Source organism: Lagenorhynchus albirostris, chromosome 16 (genome assembly GCF_949774975.1).
Source record: "Lagenorhynchus albirostris chromosome 16, mLagAlb1.1, whole genome shotgun sequence".
Taxonomy (NCBI): domain Eukaryota; kingdom Metazoa; phylum Chordata; class Mammalia; order Artiodactyla; family Delphinidae; genus Lagenorhynchus; species Lagenorhynchus albirostris.
In genome coordinates, this window is record NC_083110.1 from 39,236,392 (window position 1) to 39,257,243 (window position 20,852).

Sequence of the window (20,852 nt, forward strand, 5' to 3'; positions counted from 1 at the left end):
ACCGTAAAACATTCCAATCATTACAGAAGAGCACAAGAAAGAAAGAAAACATTTCATAATCCAGCCTCTTGGCATATATGCATATTTGTGCAATTTTCCACACATTGATTAGCGTTATAATCAAGTCTGTTGCTACTTTCTTTTGCTCACCTGTGCCCCAGCCAGTTCCATCCCAATGTTCCCAACCTGGTGACCTGTGTCCTTCTGCGACTCCCCATGCCCACAAGAGTATCTGGTCACATCTGTGGTGGGCCCTTTCCTTGCATTCAGTTGACATAGAAGAGATCGTATAATCTCTACCCTGTATCTTGCTTTCTGCTGTTAACTCATAGCTGACTCAGGTCAGCTGGGATAGATCTCATTTATTGGTTGTAAAGGTGGCGTAATAGTCCATGGTCTGGACATAAAAGGTCTCTGGAGGACAGGCTGCTTCAGAGGTGCCTGAGAGTGGTGAACAAGGTTCCTAGCTCGGCTTACTTCTCCATCACTTGTCCCTTTACCTTTTGCATCAGTTTCTGAAGCATAGGGCTTCTTTCTGATAGCAGCCTGGGCACTCCTTTGGAGGAGAGGTGCCCCAGAGACTGGGAGACTGGTGAGGCATGAACTTTGGAGCCAGAAGGCCTGGCTCGAGCCTCAGCTCTGCCGCTGACTACCCCTGTGCCTTGGTTTCTTTATCCGCTTAAAATGATCGGTAGCACTAGTGCCTGCCTACTCAGAGGGTTGTAGTGACAGTTACATAAATAAAGGTGGGTCCTGGTCTGAAACCCTGGTGGCCAAATGTTTCAGAATTCATAATTTTTAGGATTTTAGCAGTGTGTCCATTTCATCATGTGACACCTCTCTCCCCCTCCCTGGGTCTGGGGCAACACAACATTTTACACTCAAATATGTTAGTATTTCTGCAGTGAAACGTATGCATTTCATACTAAGTGAGAGAAAGCCTCTTAAATAGCCTCTCCTGTTGGTTCACAGCAAGCTTTGCTGCCAATGAATTTGCTACACATTTTTGGTAAGTCTAAGAGCTTTAGAATTTTTTAGATTTCAGAATCCAAGGGGTTGTGTGTAGGCAAACCCTTGCAATAGCCTTGGCGGTTAACATCTGGCAAAACTAGCTGCTATTACGCCCACGGCACTCAATGCCTGGTTCACGGCTGACTCAGAGTACTGTTTCCTGAGTGCTTGTCTGCCTTCCCCTTAGGGGCCCCTGTGCAGCCTCCCCCGTTCATGGACCCACACCTCATCCTGGCCCGGGTGTGGTTTCCTGCTGTCTGCATACCAGCTCCCACAGTGTTGCAGTGGCCTCCTTCTCCATCATCTCTGGTGGAGACAAGAACCCCGGGGCACATGAAGGGAGCATCTCAGGACGGGAACAGTTCCTGAACTCCATGGTCCCCTCTTGGCAGCCTCAGCTTCCAGCTCAGCTCACAGCCTCACTTGCCTGGGCTCTGCTGGCGTTTTGATTTGGGGCTGGTCACGACGCTGGGGTGGGGAGCCCAGTGTGCTATCCCAAGGCAGGTCCTCCTCAGAACCAGGAAGTTCTCAAGGGTATCTTGGGGAGTGGAGCCCTTTCTGCCCATTGTGGTCAGCCCTCTCCAGGACTGGCAGGAAGCCCTAAGTTCCTGTTTTTCCTGTCTACCTGGAAAAGCCTTCAGCAGGACACTCAAGGCAGAGCTGCCTTCTCCTCCTAGAGCTTTGGTGGTGCCACCCAGGAAATCCTCCCTGAGCCCTGACTGCTGAGGGTAGAGCCGCCCGGGAAGAGAACAGGTCCCCTCAGCCTACCTGGATGGCAATGGGGACAATCTTGTTGGCCAGATTCTTGTACAGCAAGCAGATGGGCGCAGCAAGAAACTGCAGAGTGCAGGGGTCTGTTTTGTTGACATCGATGCCATCCAACAGCTTGAAGTCCACGATGAAGATGTTCCCCAGCTGTAAGAGGCAGGAGGAAATACATGCAAGTCAGTTGCAGCCTGAGATGGACCCAGCAACCAGGCGCAGAGGGAGGGAAAGGGGGCTCTGGCTGCCCTGGCAACTCAGTGGAGCTCAGAAGTTTGTAAAGTTCTCGGTCCTCTAACTCAAAGGCTGACTGACATCAGTTTTCACAGGTTGCGGTGGGCTCAGTAAGGTGAAGGAATGGCAGCGGCTCTTCCGCACTTGCTGTACCCGAAGTCTGCCTGACCCTCGTGAAGGAGGTTGAAAGATCACCCGGAAGGACACAGTTTAAGAAGAAGACAGTAGGCAGAGTTTAGATGAAATAGATGAGAGAAGTCAAATGCCAAGAGTGATGCTGCAGGACTCCACTTACAGAGAGTTCAAGCTGGGTAAACTCAGTGTCAGGGTCAGGACCAGGGCCACCCTTGGGAGGAGAGACGGAAAGGGGGCAGGTTCGCAGGTGGAAGGCTCTGAGGGGTGGGGTCTACAAAAGTAGGCGTCCACCGCGTCAGGAGGGGGTCGTCAGGGAGGTCTTTAGAGGTGGGTCTTCAGGGGTGAGGAGGTCTACAAGGGCGGGGGGGGAGTCTGCAAGGGTTGTGTGTGCTCTGTGTCCTGGTCTGAGGCTGGTGGCAGAGCGGGGTAAGGTGCAAAGTCATTGGGCTTGCTGCCACTCCTGATTCGTGCCCTTTTCCGTGGATATCATACTTCAATATAAAACAAATATGCACCTGGGATTTGGGGAAGGTAGAAAGCCGCCCACCCCAGACTACACTTGAGTCCCCTAGAGGGAGCTTAAGCTGAGGGCCGCAAGCGCTCCTTTCGCCAGAGCTGGAAGAGTTCGGGTGCAGGACAAGCAGCGCTTCTTCTAAAGCCTTTTGTGTTTTAAGCTAGCAATGGAGGCAGGGGTTGCGGTCCGGCTGGGGAAGGGGGTCGGGTCTACAGTACGGTGGACACTGGTCAACAGGTGCTCAAGTCAGTTGCACGTCCACGACTCTGCCTACAGAGGGCGCGCGGGGGCCACTGTGCAAGCGCTTGAGGGGACCAAGGCACTAGAGAAGCTCAAAGCCTGGCTATCACCTTCCTCCTTTTTTCGGACGCAGAGGACCCTGGCAGTTGTCTGACACCGGTGATGAGCTCCGAGCAGTCTGCTCGAGATGCATTCAGGGCAGGAGTGGGACGGGGTCGGGGAAGGAGGGGATGGTGCCCTCGGCCAGCCAGGGCAGAGGGAAGTGGGGAGAGGCTGCTTCCAGGATAGCAAGTGATGGCCCCTTGGGACACCTTGGCCAGAAGTTGGAGACACTAGTCCCGGTGGGCACAGGGTTGGCTGGGCTTCTGTGATGGGCTGGACAAATGCCTTTCAGAGCGGATGTGGCCATCAGTGGCCACTGTGCAGAAGAAACGGCTGCCGATCAAATCTTGAGCGGACCCAGGTTGTTTAACATGATGAATGAAAGGCTAAAGGGAGGCCCTGGGAACCCGGGGGCCTGGGGTTTGGGTCTGCCTATGGGGCATTTCTCTGTTATTCCAGGCCACCTCCTCTCTCTGGGCCTCAGTTTCATCCTGCTGGAAAGTGAGAGCACCAACCCTATCTCTCAGTTGATATTCTAGGTTCTGTAGAAGATGCTGGTGGTCTTGCTTGTCTGGTATTCCTGTCCTCTCCTTTTGGTCGACATAGTCCATTCTCCTGACCATAGCGATTGGTTCAGGGAATTATCCCAAGCTGGACCCATGACACTTGCTGGAAGTGTTGGGAAACAGGGACTTTCTTTCTGGGATTGGGTAATGTTTGCTAAAATGGTGGAAGGTAAGTCTGAAGCTGTTGGTGGTCATCTTTACCTCCACAAAAGGACACCTTCCTAAGAAAAAAAATCCAACAGAGGCAGAGAATTGAGAAATGGAGAAATGATGCCAATGGATTATCTGAACCTTGGACCCAGCTATGCCTGAGCTAGTCGCTTTGCTTCTTCTTTTTAAAAAAGTCATTTATTTATTTGGTTGCACCAGGTCTTAGTTGCGGCACGTGGGCTCCTTAGTTGTGGCATGCGAACTCTTAGTTGCGACATGCATGTGGGATCTAGTTCCCTGACCAGGGATCGAACCCGGGCCCCCTGCACTGGGAGCATATTATCTTATCCACTGTGCCACCAGGGAAGTCCCCTCGCTTTGCTTCTTGCTGTTGCCTCAACCAATGCATTTCTTATGATTTTTGTGACTTGAAACTACAAAATCCTAATATAAAGTCTAAGAACTAAAACACTCTTGAAGAGTTGTGATGATGACTCAAAAACAACAGGGGTAGAATTTCTCTATTCATGTTGCAAAAAAATAATTGCATAGGTAAAGATTAAAAGAAAAAAACTTTGGAGTTTTAGTAGGCCACAAACTTAATGTAGATCATAAGATGCTGCCAAAGAGAAGTAGCAGAAATGACTGTGGGAATTAAGAACCATATTGTAGGGGATGGAGCGACGTATGTGTAAGAGATGGGTGGTGTGTGTGTAAGACTCCAGTCAATGGTGGCTATTGGATTATTGCTTCACCACCCAAACCACAGCTGAGCATCAAGACCATAACTCAAAGGAAAGACGACCACTGTGGTGGCAAGGACTCCTGAGCGGAGGCTGTCCCCCTGCCAGGGCGGCTGGGTGCACAGATGGCTGCTCAGTCCCTTCCAGTTCTAGGATTCTCTGGCTTTTAAGATTCAGTGATTCTCTGATTTGAAGTTTGAAACCAACAGCACTGAATCAATGTTACTATGTCCAGCAATTAAATCTACAGGGGAGAACTGCTGTGTGTGCCTGTCTACGTGGGGACAGGTTGTCACCTGTCCACATGACCAGGTGGGGCAGGAGCCCTGCCTGGGGACTTCAGCTGGGCAGGTGGCCCTCCAGAGTCAGGTGGACAGGGTGTGAGGGCTGGGAGGTCTGTCCACAGACGGCACTGACCATCGCTCTCTTTCTGGGGCCCCATGGTGAGCTGAGCAAGCAAGACAGGGTGACTGGAAACAGCAGAAGGCCGCCTAGACACCTGGGGCAGGTGGCAGGAGGCCTGGTCATCCTGGCTCTAGTGGGAATGGGCCAACTGATGGGAGACTAAGGCCAGTTCCCAGAGCCTCAAGCTCCTGGCATGGAAGGCGGCTGACACTGAGTCCTACCAGAGGAGGAGCTTTGAACCCCTTTTTGTCTCAAGACTACAATAGTCTTGGAACTGGAGAAGGCTGACCCTGCAGACGAGGGCCAGGAGAAGGGCTGGGGAGAGGGTGAGGACAGAAGCAGAAGACCAACACTTCTAATTAGGAAGTCAAAAGTTCCATCAATTTTCTCCTTTTTTTTTTTTTTTTTTGATGCAAGGCTTGCTTTTTTCTCCAGTTTCTTTACCTTTGCAAGGTGGGTAACAATTGATGGTCCTGTGTGTAAAGCATCTCTCACAATGCCTGGCCCACAACAGGCCCTTAGTTAGAGGGAGCTCTTTTAATCGTGATATTGATATTGAAAATATTGATATTATGCTCTAAGACCTGCACATCACGGGGAAATATCCCTCTCAATTCCTCCACCCATGCTGGACAAGACAGTTTTCATAAATGCTCAGGAAAAGGAAGAGGTCACTTCACTGAGGGCAGTCGATCTTGCCATCAGCCAGACAGATGAGCCTGGAGGTAGCAGCCTGGGGGCCAGCGAGCAATGGCCAGCAGGAAGTGGTTTCTGCCCAACAGAGTATGACCTGGCCACCTGAGCTGAGCCTCTGGCCCGGGCCACCGTCTCCAGCCAACCAGGTTCTACCTCAACCTCCTGCTCCAAGGTGAGCTGCCGCTCCAGGCTGCACTCCACCATCTCTGTGGTAACCGGGAGATTCTCTGGCAGCTTCACGCAGCGCTGGATCAACACAGGGTTGCAGCCGTTCAGGAACTGGTAGCCAAACATTAAGTCTTCTTGCCAGTGATTCATAACCTGCTCTATGGAGGAGAGAATCGGAGCTCAGCCTGAGTTCTGAGCCGGGCTGAGGTCTTCCTGATGCTAGCGGAGGGCCAGAGTCCTTGCTGGGTCCCCTCTCCCAGGCACTCAGTGGACAGCCCACCATGCCCAACTGCTTGACCACTAGGTCAGGCCATGACACCACCCCATCCTCCCTGAGCTGGCCCTTAGTGGCTCAGAAGGTTCCTGGGGAACCCCTTTCTCAAGCACAAAAACAAAAATAGACAAATGGGATTGCATCAAACTAAAAAGCTTTCTGCACAGCAAAGGAAACAATCAACAGAGTGAAAAGACAACCTACAGAATCGGAGAAAATCTGTGCGAACCATATATCTGATAAAAGTTTAATCTTCAAAATATATAAGGAACTCCTACAACTCAATAGCAAAAACACCAATAACCCGATTAAAAAATGGACAAAGGAGTTTTTGTTTGTTTGTTTTTGCGGTACGCGGGCCTCTCACTGTTGTGACCTCTCCCGTTGCGGAGCACAGGCTCCAGACGCGCAGGCTCAGCGGCCATGGCTCACGGGTGCAGCCGCTCCGCGGCATGTGGGATCTTCCCGGACCGGGGCACGAATCCGTGTCCCCTGCAGCGGCAGGCGGACTCTCAACCACTGTGCCACCAGGGAAACCCTGGACAAAGGATTTGAACAGACATTTCTCTGAAGACGACATACAGATGGCCAGCAGGTATAGGAAAGAATGCTCAACATCACTAGTCACCAGTGAAATGCAAATCAAAACCACAGTGAGATAGCACCTCACACCTGTCAGGATTCTATTATTAAAAAAAAAAAAAGTGTTGGTGAGGCCATGGAGAAGTTGGAGCCCTTGTGCACAGTTGGTGGGAATTCAGGATGCACAGCTGCTATGGAAAACAGTGTGGAGTTTCCTCGAAAAGTTAAAAATAGAACTGCCACATGATCCAGCAATCCCACTTCTGGGTATTTAACCCAAAGAATTGAAATCAGGATCTTGAAAAGATATCTGCACCCTCATGTTCCTTGCAGCACAATTCATAACAGGCAAGATGTGGAAACCACCTAAATGCTCATCTACAGAGGGATGAATAAAGAAAATGTGGTATATACATACAATGGAATACTATTCAGCCTTAAAAAAGATGGACATTCACAATATGTGACAGCATGGGTGAACCTGGAGGACATGATGCTAAGTGAAATAACCCAGTCACAGAAGGACAAGTACTGCATGGTTCCACTTATATGAAGCATCTGAATTAGTCCAGCTCAACAGAATCAAAGAGCAGCACAGTGTGGTGGTTGCTAGGGAGGGGTTGTGGGGAGTTACTAATCCATGGCGTGAAGTTTCAGTTAAGATGAGTACGTTCTAGAGGTCTGTTGTACAACACTGTACCTATAGAAAAAGAAAAGAAAAAAAAAAAACCCAGGTCCTTGTGCCCAGGAAGCAGGGGCCCTAGGATGAGGGAGAAGGAGGGGAGGGGGGGCACCCTGGGGAGGAGTTTGTGAAGGCAGTTTCCCCCCTTGCTTGTCTCCTTAATGTCTCCTAATCTTTCTGTTGCTGTGTGGTCCTTCCTGTGCCATCCCTGGCAGTTATGATGCTACTGTTCTACCAAATACATCCTAGTCCAAAGGAACCCACTGTTGCTTTCATGTAAATGCTTAAAAAACAAGCTAACTCCTGCCTTTTCTCTGTTCAGAAGCATCATAAATGATTGATTTATTTAAAGAAAAAGTGTTGATATTTATGAGACTTTCGATGGTGAAATGAGGTTGAGGGTGCTCAACACTGGACATCCAAGGAGGAGAAACCTCTGGCCGTGAGGGTGATGCCCAGTGGAGCGTACTGTGTGGTTGCAGGCAGTGCTGGCCTGGGGCACAGGGAGGCCTCGTGCTGGAGTGGGTGGGGCAGCCCTTTCCCACGCCCAGGCAAGGCTCCCCAGCACCATAAGAGCCCCCAAAGCACACTCACCAGAAATAGTGTTGCTGATCCTGAGGAAGATTTTCTCAAAGTCAGCGAAGTCGCTCCAGGAAGACTGGAACATGTGCATGAAGCGGTTGATGAACAGGTTCTCCATCCTGCAGACCGAGACACGGCGGCGCCCCTGCACGCTCTGGCCTCACCTGCCCCCTGCCAAGCCCCTCCGCACCCTGGTCTCATGGGGCCTCTAGGGGACTTGAACCCAGGGCAGCTCCAAGGGGGCAGCTGATTGGCCTTGTGGAAACCAGGACAGAAACTGGCACCCACGCCCATGCTCTTCCTTCTGCGTTTCCCCTAAGAAAGAGACCAGTCGCCTGTCCTCGACAGCAGTCTACAGTGCTCTCTTCCCATTCACACGGGCTCTGGTCTGTGCCTTCATTTATTCATTCATCAGACTTTTTGCTGCCCCAAATTGATGCAAGCTTCCAGGGACAGAGCACCGTTATCTCCTATGTAGCTGCTCTCCCGAGTCTCCTGGATTTGGGGGGATAAGCAGTTTAGTGGAATTTAACCCTCATTTACTTTCTGCCTAACCTTGGCTCTTTGCCTTGTGCTGAGGAGTCCATATGCAAGGCCAGAGAGGGCAGCTGAGATGGATGCAGGTCAGCACAGAGTGTTAAGGGCCTGGCCGAAGATCCCAGCTCCATCTCTTCCCAGCCATATGGCCTTGGGCAAATCCCTAACCTTCTGTGCCTCAGTTTCCTCATCCATGAAACGGGTACAATAACTGTCCCTGCCTCACAGGGTTGACATGATATATAGAAAGCATTGATTTGTAAAATGAGTTCAACAAATATTAGCGACTAGTACCATGATTATCACTTACTGTTAATATTAACGTCTGCAGCCTTAAACTGTGGTGTTCTGGAGGGACCAGTGGGCAAGTTCACAATCCAGGCTACGGCACAGAACTTTGCCCTCTCCCTCCTGGGGTCCTTCTGCTTAATTCATTCATCCCTTTCTTCCTTCACACTCAGTTCACCTAAGAATCTTTGCGTCTGGCTCCTCTTTACTTCCTCTCCCCTCTGCCCTCCTTAAGTGCTCTCACCCAGGGCACTGTGTGTCACATCCTAGTGGCTGTACCTAAAGAGTCAGCTCTAAACTCCCCTGATCTCGCTGAAGCATCTGACAACCAACCCCTTTTTCCTTGACACTAAAATGCTGACCCCCATGGACTTCATCCCTGCTTCAAACCCCCATGGTCCTGCACCGCCCACCCCCACCCCCCCAGTAAAGGCTGGGATCCTTGCCCAGCTCTCTGCGTTGGCAGCCTCAGCTCCACTTCCCTACACAGGCCCCCACTCTGGTCCTCCTGGATCACGGAGTTCTCACCGCCCTGAAAGCCATCCCCTCCACTCCTCCAATCAGTGTGGTGAACTCCTATGCATCCTTCAAGACCCAGGTTGGGCTTCTCTCTTAGAAAGCTTTTTTCTGATGCTGCCTCCTCAGAGCTTCCTCCCTGCCTCAAGTTTTCCCAGTGCTCTTTTCCAAAGGAATATCTACCACATACTATCATGATGAGCTGTCCATAGCTTGGTCTCCACTAGACTGTGAGCTTCTTGGAGCTGGGACCAAGGGACCACTTTTGATTCATCTCAGGCCCCCACCCCCAGGGGCTCAATTTGCATTTGTCAAAGGACAAGCAGCAGGTAGCCTCCTCTGGGCCAGTTCCCCTGGGAATGGAAGAAGCCCAGAAGTGCCAGCAAACAGGCAGTAACAGAGCCTGAGAAGGTAGCTCCCTGGCCAGTCTCCTTCCTTGGGCTCAGGAATGAGGACAAAGTCCTCCCAAGCACCCAGAATGGAGGTACTAGATACTAGGTCTACACTGTGCTAGCCCGCACCGCAGAGGCACTGCCTACGTGAGTTCGTTTAAATCTCATAACAATTCTAGCAGTTAGGCAGCACCAGCCTCATTTTATAGGAAGGAAATGGGTCAAAAAAACTTAAATAACTCTCCCAAGATGGCGCAGCTAGAGTCAGAAACAATCGCTGCTCTCCAGGCTCTAAATAAGGTGACCTTTTGCTTTTAAAGGGTAATTAGAGATGAGTTGATACTTGTTGCTATACTTTGAATAGATTAATAGGTTTTCTTCCCCCAGGAAAGCAAAGTATAACCTTGCTACCCCGAGTGTGGTTGGTGGGCCAGCAGCATCAGCACCCCCAGGATGTCATTAGAAATGCAGATTCTCAGGCCCCACCTCAGCCTTCCCTAATCAGAAACTCTAGGGGTGGGTCTCTAAGTCCAGATTTTAACAGGCCCTCCAGGGGATTCTGATGCAAGCTATAACTTGAGAACCATTGCTGGAAAGGTTGCAATGTTTTCCAAATTAATTTAATTATAAAGCAAACCCTTTTTAAAGGAAACATTACTTTATGATTTGTGTTAACTTATACCTTTATTTTATGATCCATTTTTAACAAAAAACTGCTACTTTAGCAAATATAAGTAAAAATTTCCAGGTCTAACTTTTAGGTGGGAATTTTATTCCCCCTACATTTTCCCCAACAAATTTATTTTCCAATGGGACACATCTCTGATTCTGTAACAGAATTCAGCATAGGTAAATAGGGTTGATATACAGACATACAGGGATCGGTTAGAACTAGGAGGAGATGACTTTAACGATTACCAAGGAGATCCAAGGATTTGGGTGGCATTCGTGAAGTTAAAGGGGAGAATCCTATTTTCTGAGTGCTTTGGTGATGTGCAGCCAACTTGTTTCTGAGCTGGGGTGACAGTAGGAGGGTGTGGGGACTTCTTCCCGCAAAACTCCTGGCTTTGGCTTCCAAAGTCAAGAGAACAAGTTCCCTCGGCTTCCCTGCTCCCGTGCCATCATCTCTCCCTCTCTCGCTCTCACCCCAGCCCTCCTCATGGGCAAGGAAGCCCATCTTTTCTCTCTAGCTTCCTGCTCTTCATCTTGCGGCCTGCTCTTTCCTTCTCTATGCCACCAGCTCCTTTCAAAGAGCTACCATTCATGTAATTTTGTCTGACTTCACGCAAGCAGTGGGTGACTGGTCTGTGGGGCTGGAGCAGGGGTGGGAAGACTTATTGCCTTCGGACCACACTCTTCTCCCTGTCCCCAAACAAAGCCTCTATCTGGCCCTCGACCCCCTCTCCCCCGTCCCTAGCAGGGCTCCCAACCTTGCTTGGCCTCAATGCTCCCTGAAGCCTCTCTGCTTAGCCCCGGGCCTACCCATCCCACTCTACCCTTGGCCTCACTATCGGAGGCCGGACAGGGCTCTGAACGTCAACATGCCCCCTGACTGCACTCATCTTCCTCTTCACCACTTCTTGTCCAGCTTTCCTTTCTGATGACCACCCCACTCTGCCTATAAGCCAGAGGTACAGTGTCAAGGGTGCCTTGGGTTCTCCCCTCGGCCTCTCCCCATTTTGACCTGAATTTCAACTGGATCCCGGGACATCCACACCACATCCCGAAGTCCTCCCTACTCTCCTGTTCCCTGTCTTTGTTTTTCCTCACTGCTGGGCTCGCTCATCTGACCCTCAAAGGCTGCCAGGTCTACCTTCTGCAATGTGGCTCTGATTTCCCTCACCTCTCCCTGTTTCTCATCCAACACTGCAAATCCAGACCCCAAGGAGAAGGATGCCCCTCCCAGGAGCTGCCCCCCCGACCCCGATCTCATCTGATGAGAAATGTCTGGTGGGTGAGGACCCAAGCACCCTGGTCTGGTCATCTCTCCCGAACTCAGTCACATTTCTGCACTGTTCTCCTCTACTGGGAAGGAAGCTCTCTTTCTCAATTTCCTTTGAAGAGAACATTCCCTTACCAGTCCCACCAACCTCCTGCACTCAGAGCTCCAGGCTGCAAACAGTGAGTGGTGATTAAACAGATAAGCTGCTCCTCCTTTGTCGACAACATGAAATTTCACCCCCCACGTGGTTCTGTGAGGAGGCCCAGCCACACCCAGCCTTTACATGTGATGCTCCCTCTGCCAGAGCGTCCGAGTCCTGCTTCTTCAGGCTCCCAACCATCTGGTTAGCTGCAAGGCCAGCCTAGGTGTCCTGCTGTGAAGCCTTCCTGGACCCCATAGTGAGATAACACCAAACAGAGGAAGGGTCCCTCTATGAGCCCTTGAGGGCAGAGGTCGATCTGAGGGAGCAAGTGCTCAGCAGGTGATGCTGGAGAAGTGGGTCCTGGCTGGCCTGACCTCATTACTGGGAATCAATGAAGACTAATGCTGTCTTTAGGGAGAACCTTCTCTGTGCAGGGTTGACATATGTGGTTCCTTAATATTCTCACAACAGCCTGGAGTGGGAGCTATGGTCTCGTTTTTTAGATGAAGACACCAAGTCTCAAAGAAGTTCACCAGCTTCCTTAGGCTCACCTTCCACTGGCCCAGAGCCCTCTCCCATGAATCCCTCATCTCCCGGGGTGGGGTCCCTCTGACCTGCTTCCCTGAGGCCCAGTCCCCTTGACTCATCCTCCTCAAAGGCAGAGGCTGTGTCTCTTCTCTCCTTCTTAGGACCGCATGGTCCTTGGTTCACTGTGCCAACAGAGCTGGTGCTCAGCTGACCACCCCAGCTGGGCTGTGCCAGGTGGGGCTGAGGGCCCATCTCAGGATTTCTTTGCTCTGGTCCTGCCAAATAGTTTGCAGCTCAAGGGGCCAAGTAACATGGAAGATGTAGAGAAAGATGGGCTATGGTATTGCTGGAGAGATGGTGGCCTGTGTGGCCCATACTGGGGAGCACAGGGGAGGAAGCCTCCCTCAGACCTGGGGCTTCTAGGAGCTTCTGGGAGAAGGGGCACCTTATTCCAGTCCTGAAAAATGATGAGTTGGACTTGGCCAGGCAAAGAAGGGAAAAAGGGCATTTGAGGCAGAGAAAACAGCGAGGCAAAGACAAGGGGACACGAAGACCCCCAGCTCTGGACACACATGGCTGGGGTGTCCTGTGCATCTGGGGGCAAGAGAGAAGGCTGGGCAGAGACCCCTGTGGTTGGGGTAATCACTGAAGGATTTTAGGTAGGCGAGTCAAAGAATTATATTTGCTTTGTAGAAGGAGCCGCCAACAACCTATACATGTACTTGAGAATGAACTTCCAATTTCTGTGTGGGATGGAGCCTGGGGAAGCAGGTAGAAGAATGTTCCTGAACATTCTGGGGAGACATGGCGGAGCTGAGAAAGGAGGACATGCACACTGAGACCCAGGGGATGGACATGATCCCACATTCACCTGGATGGAGGGTGAGGCCAAGGGAGGCATCAAGGCCAGTGGTTTCAATCCTGGTTGCACATTAGAATCCCCCAAGGAGCTTCTAAAATATACTCATGCCTGTGCTGCAAATGCTGGCATAACAGCCTGGCTGCAGTGAGGTGGCACGGAGTCTTAATATTAAATGCACAGTCAGGACCGAGAACCACTGATCTAGGATGCTGTTGGCTATGATGGGGATACGTGAGAAGGAAAAGGTAAGTGTGTGATTGTGTGTGTGTGTGTGTGTGTGTGTGTGTGTGTGTGTGTGTGTGAAGTGAGGGCCTGTGAGGTGGCCACGAAGGCCACACTCAATTCATTCTGAAAGGGTTTGCTGAGCACCTATCCTGTGGTAGCTGCTGTGCTGGGATCCTGAGACAGAAGATGGCGAGGACCTGAGGAGCACTGAGCAGACCTAAGAAAGGCGCGGCCTGGCTTTCACTCCGCCATCCCTCCATCCACCATCCACCATCCATCCCTCCATCCACCATCCACCATCCATCCCCTCCCCCACCATTACTGAGCAGACCTAAGAAAGGCGCGGCCTGGCTTTCACTCCACCATCCCTCCATCCACCATCCACCATCCATCCCTCCACTCACCATCCACCCATCCATCCACTCCCCCACCATTACTAAGCAGAGGCGGCACTACTCCCCAAAGCAGTATCATCTCTTCTGACCTTGCTGCCTCTCTATCATTATCGTTTTCTCTCCAAATTGCCCCTTTTACAAGGGCCTTCTGTCCTTCTTGTATCATCTGGTCTGGACTCTGCTCTCCTAAAGCCACATGGCTTTGACTCAATAATGCTAACCCCTGGGTAGGAAATGAGACATATGATTGCCCTGATGTTTCCAGGGACCCAGGTGTTGGGTACTGCTGCATTACTAATCTAGTGGTTTGGTTTTAATTTTACTCTCCATTTGATCTCAGTAGTAGCAGGGAAGAAAATCCCCAGTTTCGAACCCCAATAGACCTGGATTCAAATCCTGGTTTTGCCAATTCCTGCTGAAACGACCTTCGGCAAATTCCTTGGCCTGGACCTGGCAGAGCCTCAGTTTACTTACCTGGAGATGGTTAAAAACAGTACCTATTTCCTGGGGTTGCTGTGAAGGTTAAAACAGACGATTCTATACAGAAAGCACCCACACCTACAGCCTGGCACTTAGTAGAGGCTTATTAAGTGTCAGGCCCTTATTACTTCCTCCCTCCCATGGAGATGCAGCCGCAGGGAGACAAATGCATCCCAGTCTCTGTGATGTGAGGGGATTCCCTGCGGAGTCTGATTGTGAGGCTGTGTGTGTGTGTGTGTGTGTGTGTGTGTGTGTGTGTGTTGGGTTTTTCTCAAATGCCCCAAAGAGGAAGGCCTGAGTGTGTGGCCTCCCACCCTTTCTTTCCAGAAGTTCGACCAAATGAGGCAACTTCCTGAGTGGAGCAGCTATGCAGCTAAGCAAATGCCACCACAGAAGCTAACTGGGTTAGTGCTTCTCCACCTGTCTGCCTCCTGGTTATGCCAACCCAAGGCCAGCGCCCACCCTGGGAGACTCTCACCCTGGTGGTAGGGGGTGCTGGGCACCGGGAGGTGCTGGATCTCCTCAGGGCCGTCCAAGGCTTGGTCAGGTTGCATGACCACGGATTTAGGGTTTTCCAAATTTGCATGATTGTGAGAATTCCCTAACGTATCAGAGGACAGATTCAAATGCCCCTCCACTAGCCCTGAGGTAGGGCTGGGGCTCCATGCTGGTAATGAGCACCCAGGGAGTCTTTGAAAATCGTGTAATAATTCAGCCGCCAAGAAGGAGCGCAGGACTCGGATCTCTGCCGTTTATTAGCAGGGGCTACTGGGCAAGGTATTGTACTTCCTTATTCCACGTATTCCTCAACTGCAGAATGGGGATAAGATCTGTGCCTGCCTCGTGGGGTTGTAGTGAAAGACGAACGGGGATGCATGTAAGTGATCGGCACAGGCATGTTGGTCATTATGACTGCAATGCCCTACCAGCTGGGTGACATCCTGGACACTGTTTACCCTTGAACTAGCCCAAGGGGAGATGAGTTGTGGATGGGGATGGGGCACTCCAAGTAAAGACCTCCACTCCGGGCTGAAAGCAGCTGTTTGGTGTCTGGAGTCCTACAGTCTGTAAATTTGTTTAGATACAGGTTTCCCTGTGATTTGATTGTGCATTAAGGATCCATGCTATTGCCGAGATACAATCAAACGATTGGCGAAGAGTTGCTCGGCTGAGCTGATCCCCCAGCCCAAGGCCACCACAAGGGGAGGAATGAGGGTTCCACCTCCGGCCCCAGCCGCTGGAGGGCTGCCCAGCATCCTCGAGTTCTTGAACACTTACGCTTTAGAGTAGTTCAGAACAAAGTCTACTCCCTTCTCACTATCGAACTGGATATCTCTGGGTAAATCCTTGTGGCATTTGGCATCGATACTCAAGGGGAAGCCAGGGTTCCACTCCATCCATCTGAGCGTGAAAAGGAAGGAGAAGAAAACTGGGTTAAATGTCTGGCTTTTGGGTTGGGCCCTCAGGCTGAAGGCTGCCTGTGTGGTCTGAGGATGTGCCCATAAGGTCACCATGCTTTAGCTGAGCGTGTGCCTGGCGAGGTACTGGGATGCCTCCCAAGGTCTGGTGTCCCCCCACCTTGCTGTGCCCTGAGTCTCAAAGTGGGAAGCCTGAGGTTCCCTAAACCTGAAGCTGGGATTACAGCAGAGGGGTGGTGAATGGTAGGTGCACACCAGTGTGTACAGAGAGCATCAGAAGACCTCATTTATTTGAGGTGACATTCAAGGGCGATGTCTCCCCAGCACAGAGCTGCCTTGCTGGTCCCTGGAGGTGGAAGTGGTTAAGGTTGCCCCATCACATTTGACCTAGACATCCAACATCCTACCAGCTTGGTCATCACCCCTGTATTGTGTGTGGTGGTCGAGGGAAAGGGGACAGCGGTCATGCCTTCCCAAAGGGGGCATGAGTCAGCAGGGAGGTTGGTGAGGACTTCCAGGCACAGACTGATGCCAATAGCAGGTTCAGAGATTGTTATAATCAAAACAGCTCCCCGGGACTTCCCTGGTGGCACAGCGGTTAAGAATCTGCCTGCCAACGTAGGGGACACGGGTTCGAGCCCTGGTCCGGGAAGATCCCACATGCCTCAGAGCAACTAAGCCTGTGCACCACAACTACTGAGCCTGCACTCTAGAGTCCGTGAGACACAACTACTGAGCCCACGTGTCACAACTACTGAAGCCCGCGTGCCTAGAGTCTGTGCTCCGCAACAAGAGAAGCCACCGCAATGGAGAAGCACGAGCACCACAAAGAAGAGTAGCCCCCACTTGCCGCAAGTAGAGAAAGCCCACACGCAGCAAAGAAGACCCAATGCAGCCAAAAATAAATAAATAAAATAGATAAATTAAAAAAAAACAAATAAGACCCAGCTCCCCTCAAAGACAGGCTGTGCACTCTACCCGGCCAAAATTTGTAGAGCCTGGTGTCCTTAAAATTTATCCTGTAGCATTGGGCATTTAAGTTTGTTTTTTAAATTTTACTTTTCTTTTTGTTTATTGAAAAACCAAACCAAACCAAATATCTGTTAGTTTATTTTAGGGTGGGGAGAATGATCTTTTATTTATTTAAATGATCTTACATTTGTTTAAAAACCAAAATTTACATTCTGGGATTTCAGCTTTTCCATTTGTATTCCTTTTTTGCGGTACGCGGGCCTCTCACTGTTGTGGCCTCTCCCGTTGCGGAGCACAGGCTCCGGACGTGCAGGCTCAGCAGCCATGGCTCACAGGCCTAGCTGCTCCGCGGCATGTGGGATCTTCCCGGACCGGGGCACGAACCCGCGTCCCCTGTATCGGCAAGCAGACTCTCAACCACTGCACCACCAGGGAAGCCTGTATTCCTTTTTAATCTAATCTCTCTTATAAGAGGGAAGTAAAACACTGAGAGTTTAGGTCGTTAAAAAGTCTTAGGACATGGAAGCAACCTGAATGTCCAACAACAGAGGAATGGATAAAGAAGATGTGGTCCATACATACAATGGAATATTACTCAGCCATTAAAAGAACAAAATAGTGCCATTTGCAGCAATATGGATGGACCTAGAGATTGTCACACTGAGTGAATAAGTCAGACACAAAAAGACAACATATGATGGTGCTTATATGTGGAATCTAAAAAAAAGGGTACAAATGAACTTATTTACAAACAGAAGTAGAGTCACGGATATAGAAAACAAACTTATGGTTACCAGGGGATGGGGGGAGGGATAAGTTGGGAGATTGGGATCGACATACACACACTATTATATATAAAATATATAACTAATAAGAACCTGTTGTATAGCACAGGGAACTCTACTCAGTACTCTGTACTGGCCTATTTGGGAAAAGAATCTAAAAAAAAAAAGGAGTGGATATAGGTATATGTATAACTGATTCACTTTGCTGTACACCTGAGACTAACACAACATTGTAAATCAACTATACTCTAATAATTATTTTTTAAAAGTCTTAAGGCCCTTTAATATCATCTTGTACTTTTATTGTCACAAAAATTCCACCACGTTTTTTGAGGTACCCTGTTGGCCCAGTAAGCCTCTCATTAGTATCATCAGAGGTGAGCAGGAACTGGATATGATCACTCATATGATCACTCAAAATGCATTTTGAAAAGCGTTTTCTGTTGTATAGAACCTACATTTCTCGCTGTTAGTTAGTTTACTAAAAACGTTCTCTTTTCCTAGACATTAAAAAAACCTTCTATTTTTGTTGTCTGTATTAACACCAATCCTGGATTAACATTAACCAGGGTAAAAATGTGGATGAATGCACAAACGTCAATTAATTGATTGACTTTTTTCCCTTTGTTTTAGAAAATGATTTAAGGTATCTCCAATATACGTGTAAAATTGAGGCAGTCATCTGGTAGCCCCACTGGTATTAATTGTCGATTACTTAATTACTGTTGGTCAAATCAATTTAAATATCCCTAACCATCTTTTCCTAGCCACTGGGAAGTAGGGCTCTAATTAATTTGAAGAGCTGAGTAGAGCTGGATTTCTTCGGTATGGAAGCACTGAACCCCATGAGGAGAGATGGGCCAGCAAATACATTCACGTTTTCTTAAGGGTAGAGTTTACTTGGAGCACATTTCAAGACCCCACCTTCCTGCTGACCCCCAGCCTCCAAAGTGCCCCACCTCAGGAGGTCAGGAGACAATGGCCTCTCATTGCATGGAGACAGCACAGTTTGCCAGCTAGTTTACTACTGACACCTGAAACCAACACCTATGTTCCTTCCACTGCAGGCACTGTTGTCTGAGAGGCCTGACAGGCTGATCTGCACAGGGGCCAAAGGCCTCATACTCACAGATAAATAGGCAAAGAAAAAAATCATACTCCATTGGAAAGACCAAATTGAACAACGAGGCAGAAGGAAGGAAGGAAGAAGCAGAAAAGACATTTAATTTTAAAAAGAGAGAGAGAGAGAGAATTCTTAAGGAGATGCAATTAGAATCTAAAAAGGCTTTCTGCAACCACAAGACATGATTTCGGAATTGAATATTCCATAGAAAAATGGAAAAAAAGAGTAATAGTCATTGTGAGAGCTGATTGGTCTCCTGGAAGACAAAATCTGTTCATTCAGTAACTAATTATTGAGTGCCTGTTACGTGCCAGACACTGCTCTGTGACAAATGGAAGGAAATGTAACACAAATACACAAAGAAGTGGAAGTCATGGAAGAAAACATAGGAGACATGAAAACCAGATATAGAAGATTTGATGTGCAGAGAGAGTTCCAGAGGAGAGACAGGGATACATGGAGAAGTAAAAACCAAAGAAATAGGAGAAAAACTTCCTTAAGCTGAAGGGACCTCAATTTTCTGAGTAAATCCTAGGCAGAAAAAAAAAAGAAAGAAAAAAAAGACATTCCTAGGGCTTCCCTGGTGGCGCAGTGGTTGAGAGTCCGCCTGCCGATGCAGGGGACACGGGTTTGTGCCCCGGTCCGGGAAGATCCCACATGCGGCGGAGCGGCTGGGCCTGTGAGCCATGGCCGCTGAGCCTGCGCGTCTGGAGCCTGTGCTCCGCAACGGGAGAGGCCACAACAGTGAGAGGCGTACCGCCAAAAAAAAAAAAAAAAAAAAAGACATTCCTAGATATATACCGATTAAATTGTAAAATGTCAAAGAAGAGAATGCTGTGGAGACAGAGCGGGAATTGAGAAAGGGAAAGAGAGAGAGGAGAGATGGTTCCACAAACTCACAAGCTTCTGGGAAAAGGAAAATAACCAAACTATCACTAGGTTTCTCATTTGCCATACTGAAAATGGGGAGATAGTGTAAGGTGTTTACAGACTTTTTTACATAATCGTTTAAGTCTCTTATATCAAGTATGGACTCAGACATTATATTACCTGCATATATTACCCACCCTTTCATATATTAATTGAACAAGTTCAGCCAAACAAAAATGACATTAGAATGAACCAAGAAGTTCCTAAATATAGTAAAGAGTGTTTATTAGAAAACAATAGCAAATATATTGAACAAATAAAAATATCAAAGGCATTTTCTCAAAAATCAAGACCCAGAAAGGATGTTCATCCTTGCTACTGTTACTTTGTTTTGGCAATAAGAAAAAATTATCAGTGATGTAATAATGTAAACTAAGAGACAAAAGTATCATCATTTACGTAATATGATCAAATAACTGGGCAATTAAAAAGACTCACTTAAAAATAGAGACAATATTGGACTTCCCTGGTGGTGCGGTGGTTTGGAAACCGCCTGCTAATGCAGGGGACATGGGTTTGAGCCCTGGTCTGGGAGCATCCCACATGCCGCGGAACAGCTGGGCCCGTGCACCACAACTACTGAGCCTGCGCGCTCTAGAGCCCGCGTGCCACAACTACTGAAGCCTGTGTGCCTAGAGCCAGTGCTCTGCAACAAGAGAAGCCCCCGCACTGCAATAAGGAGTAGTCCCTGCTCGCCACAACTAGAGAAAGCCTGCACACAGCAACCAAGACCCAACACAGCCATAAATAAATAAACAAATAAATTTATTTTTTAAAAAAAGGAGACAATAAAATAATTTAGTAAGGTGTCAATACAAAGTAAATATTAAATAATGAGTAATTATCTTTATCCCAGCAATATTCATTGGCAAATGGAAAAACACCCTACTTAGAATGGCAAAAGCTATAGTTTCCCTTGGTATAAAGTGACCAGAAAGGTGAAAGAACTTCATGAAGAAAAAGTAGAAATTCTATTGAAGGACATCACACAAGATCTAAATGGGTGGAAAGATGCAACATTATTAAAATGTCGCTACAGGACACACGTGTCATTCAAAGCTATTCTCATCATGAAAAATTTTAAAAAGAACAGTAAGATAACATAACGCCTATTCACATTTATTAGAAAGTTCTGGTAACCAAAAGATGGCACTGGGCCATGGAGTAGAAAAACAGACCCAAGAAAATATGTGGATATAATACAAAACTAGCTAATATTTATCCAGTGCTTTTTATGTGTCAAATACTAGTCTATGTGTTTTCATGGTGTAACCTATTTAATTCTTTCCAAAATCCTTAGGAAGTGGTACTATTATTTCCCCCATTTTACAGATGGGGGAATTGAGGCACAAAGAGATTACACAATTTTCACAGGACAGAGTGTGGCAGTTAAGTGGGAGCTGAGCCCAACACCGGCTGCAGAGCCCATGTACGGGGTCACCACGCCAGCTCCATGCGCTGTGGGTGTCAT

The 20,852-nt window shown here is 48.8% G+C and overlaps 1 protein-coding gene across 1 annotated transcript in view; it reads right to left on the reverse strand.

Annotated features, from left to right (window-relative positions):
* The window catches only part of ALOX5 (arachidonate 5-lipoxygenase), a 54,532-nt gene that overhangs the window by 10,184 nt on the left and 23,496 nt on the right, over nt 1-20,852 (reverse strand). The window contains exons 4-7 of the mRNA XM_060125838.1: nt 15,432-15,554; nt 7,859-7,965; nt 5,712-5,884; nt 1,780-1,926 (exon numbers count right to left, since the gene is read on the reverse strand). Of these exons, the coding sequence (XP_059981821.1) occupies nt 1,780-1,926; nt 5,712-5,884; nt 7,859-7,965; nt 15,432-15,554 (550 nt within the window). The remainder of the gene's footprint in view (nt 1-1,779; nt 1,927-5,711; nt 5,885-7,858; nt 7,966-15,431; nt 15,555-20,852) is intronic.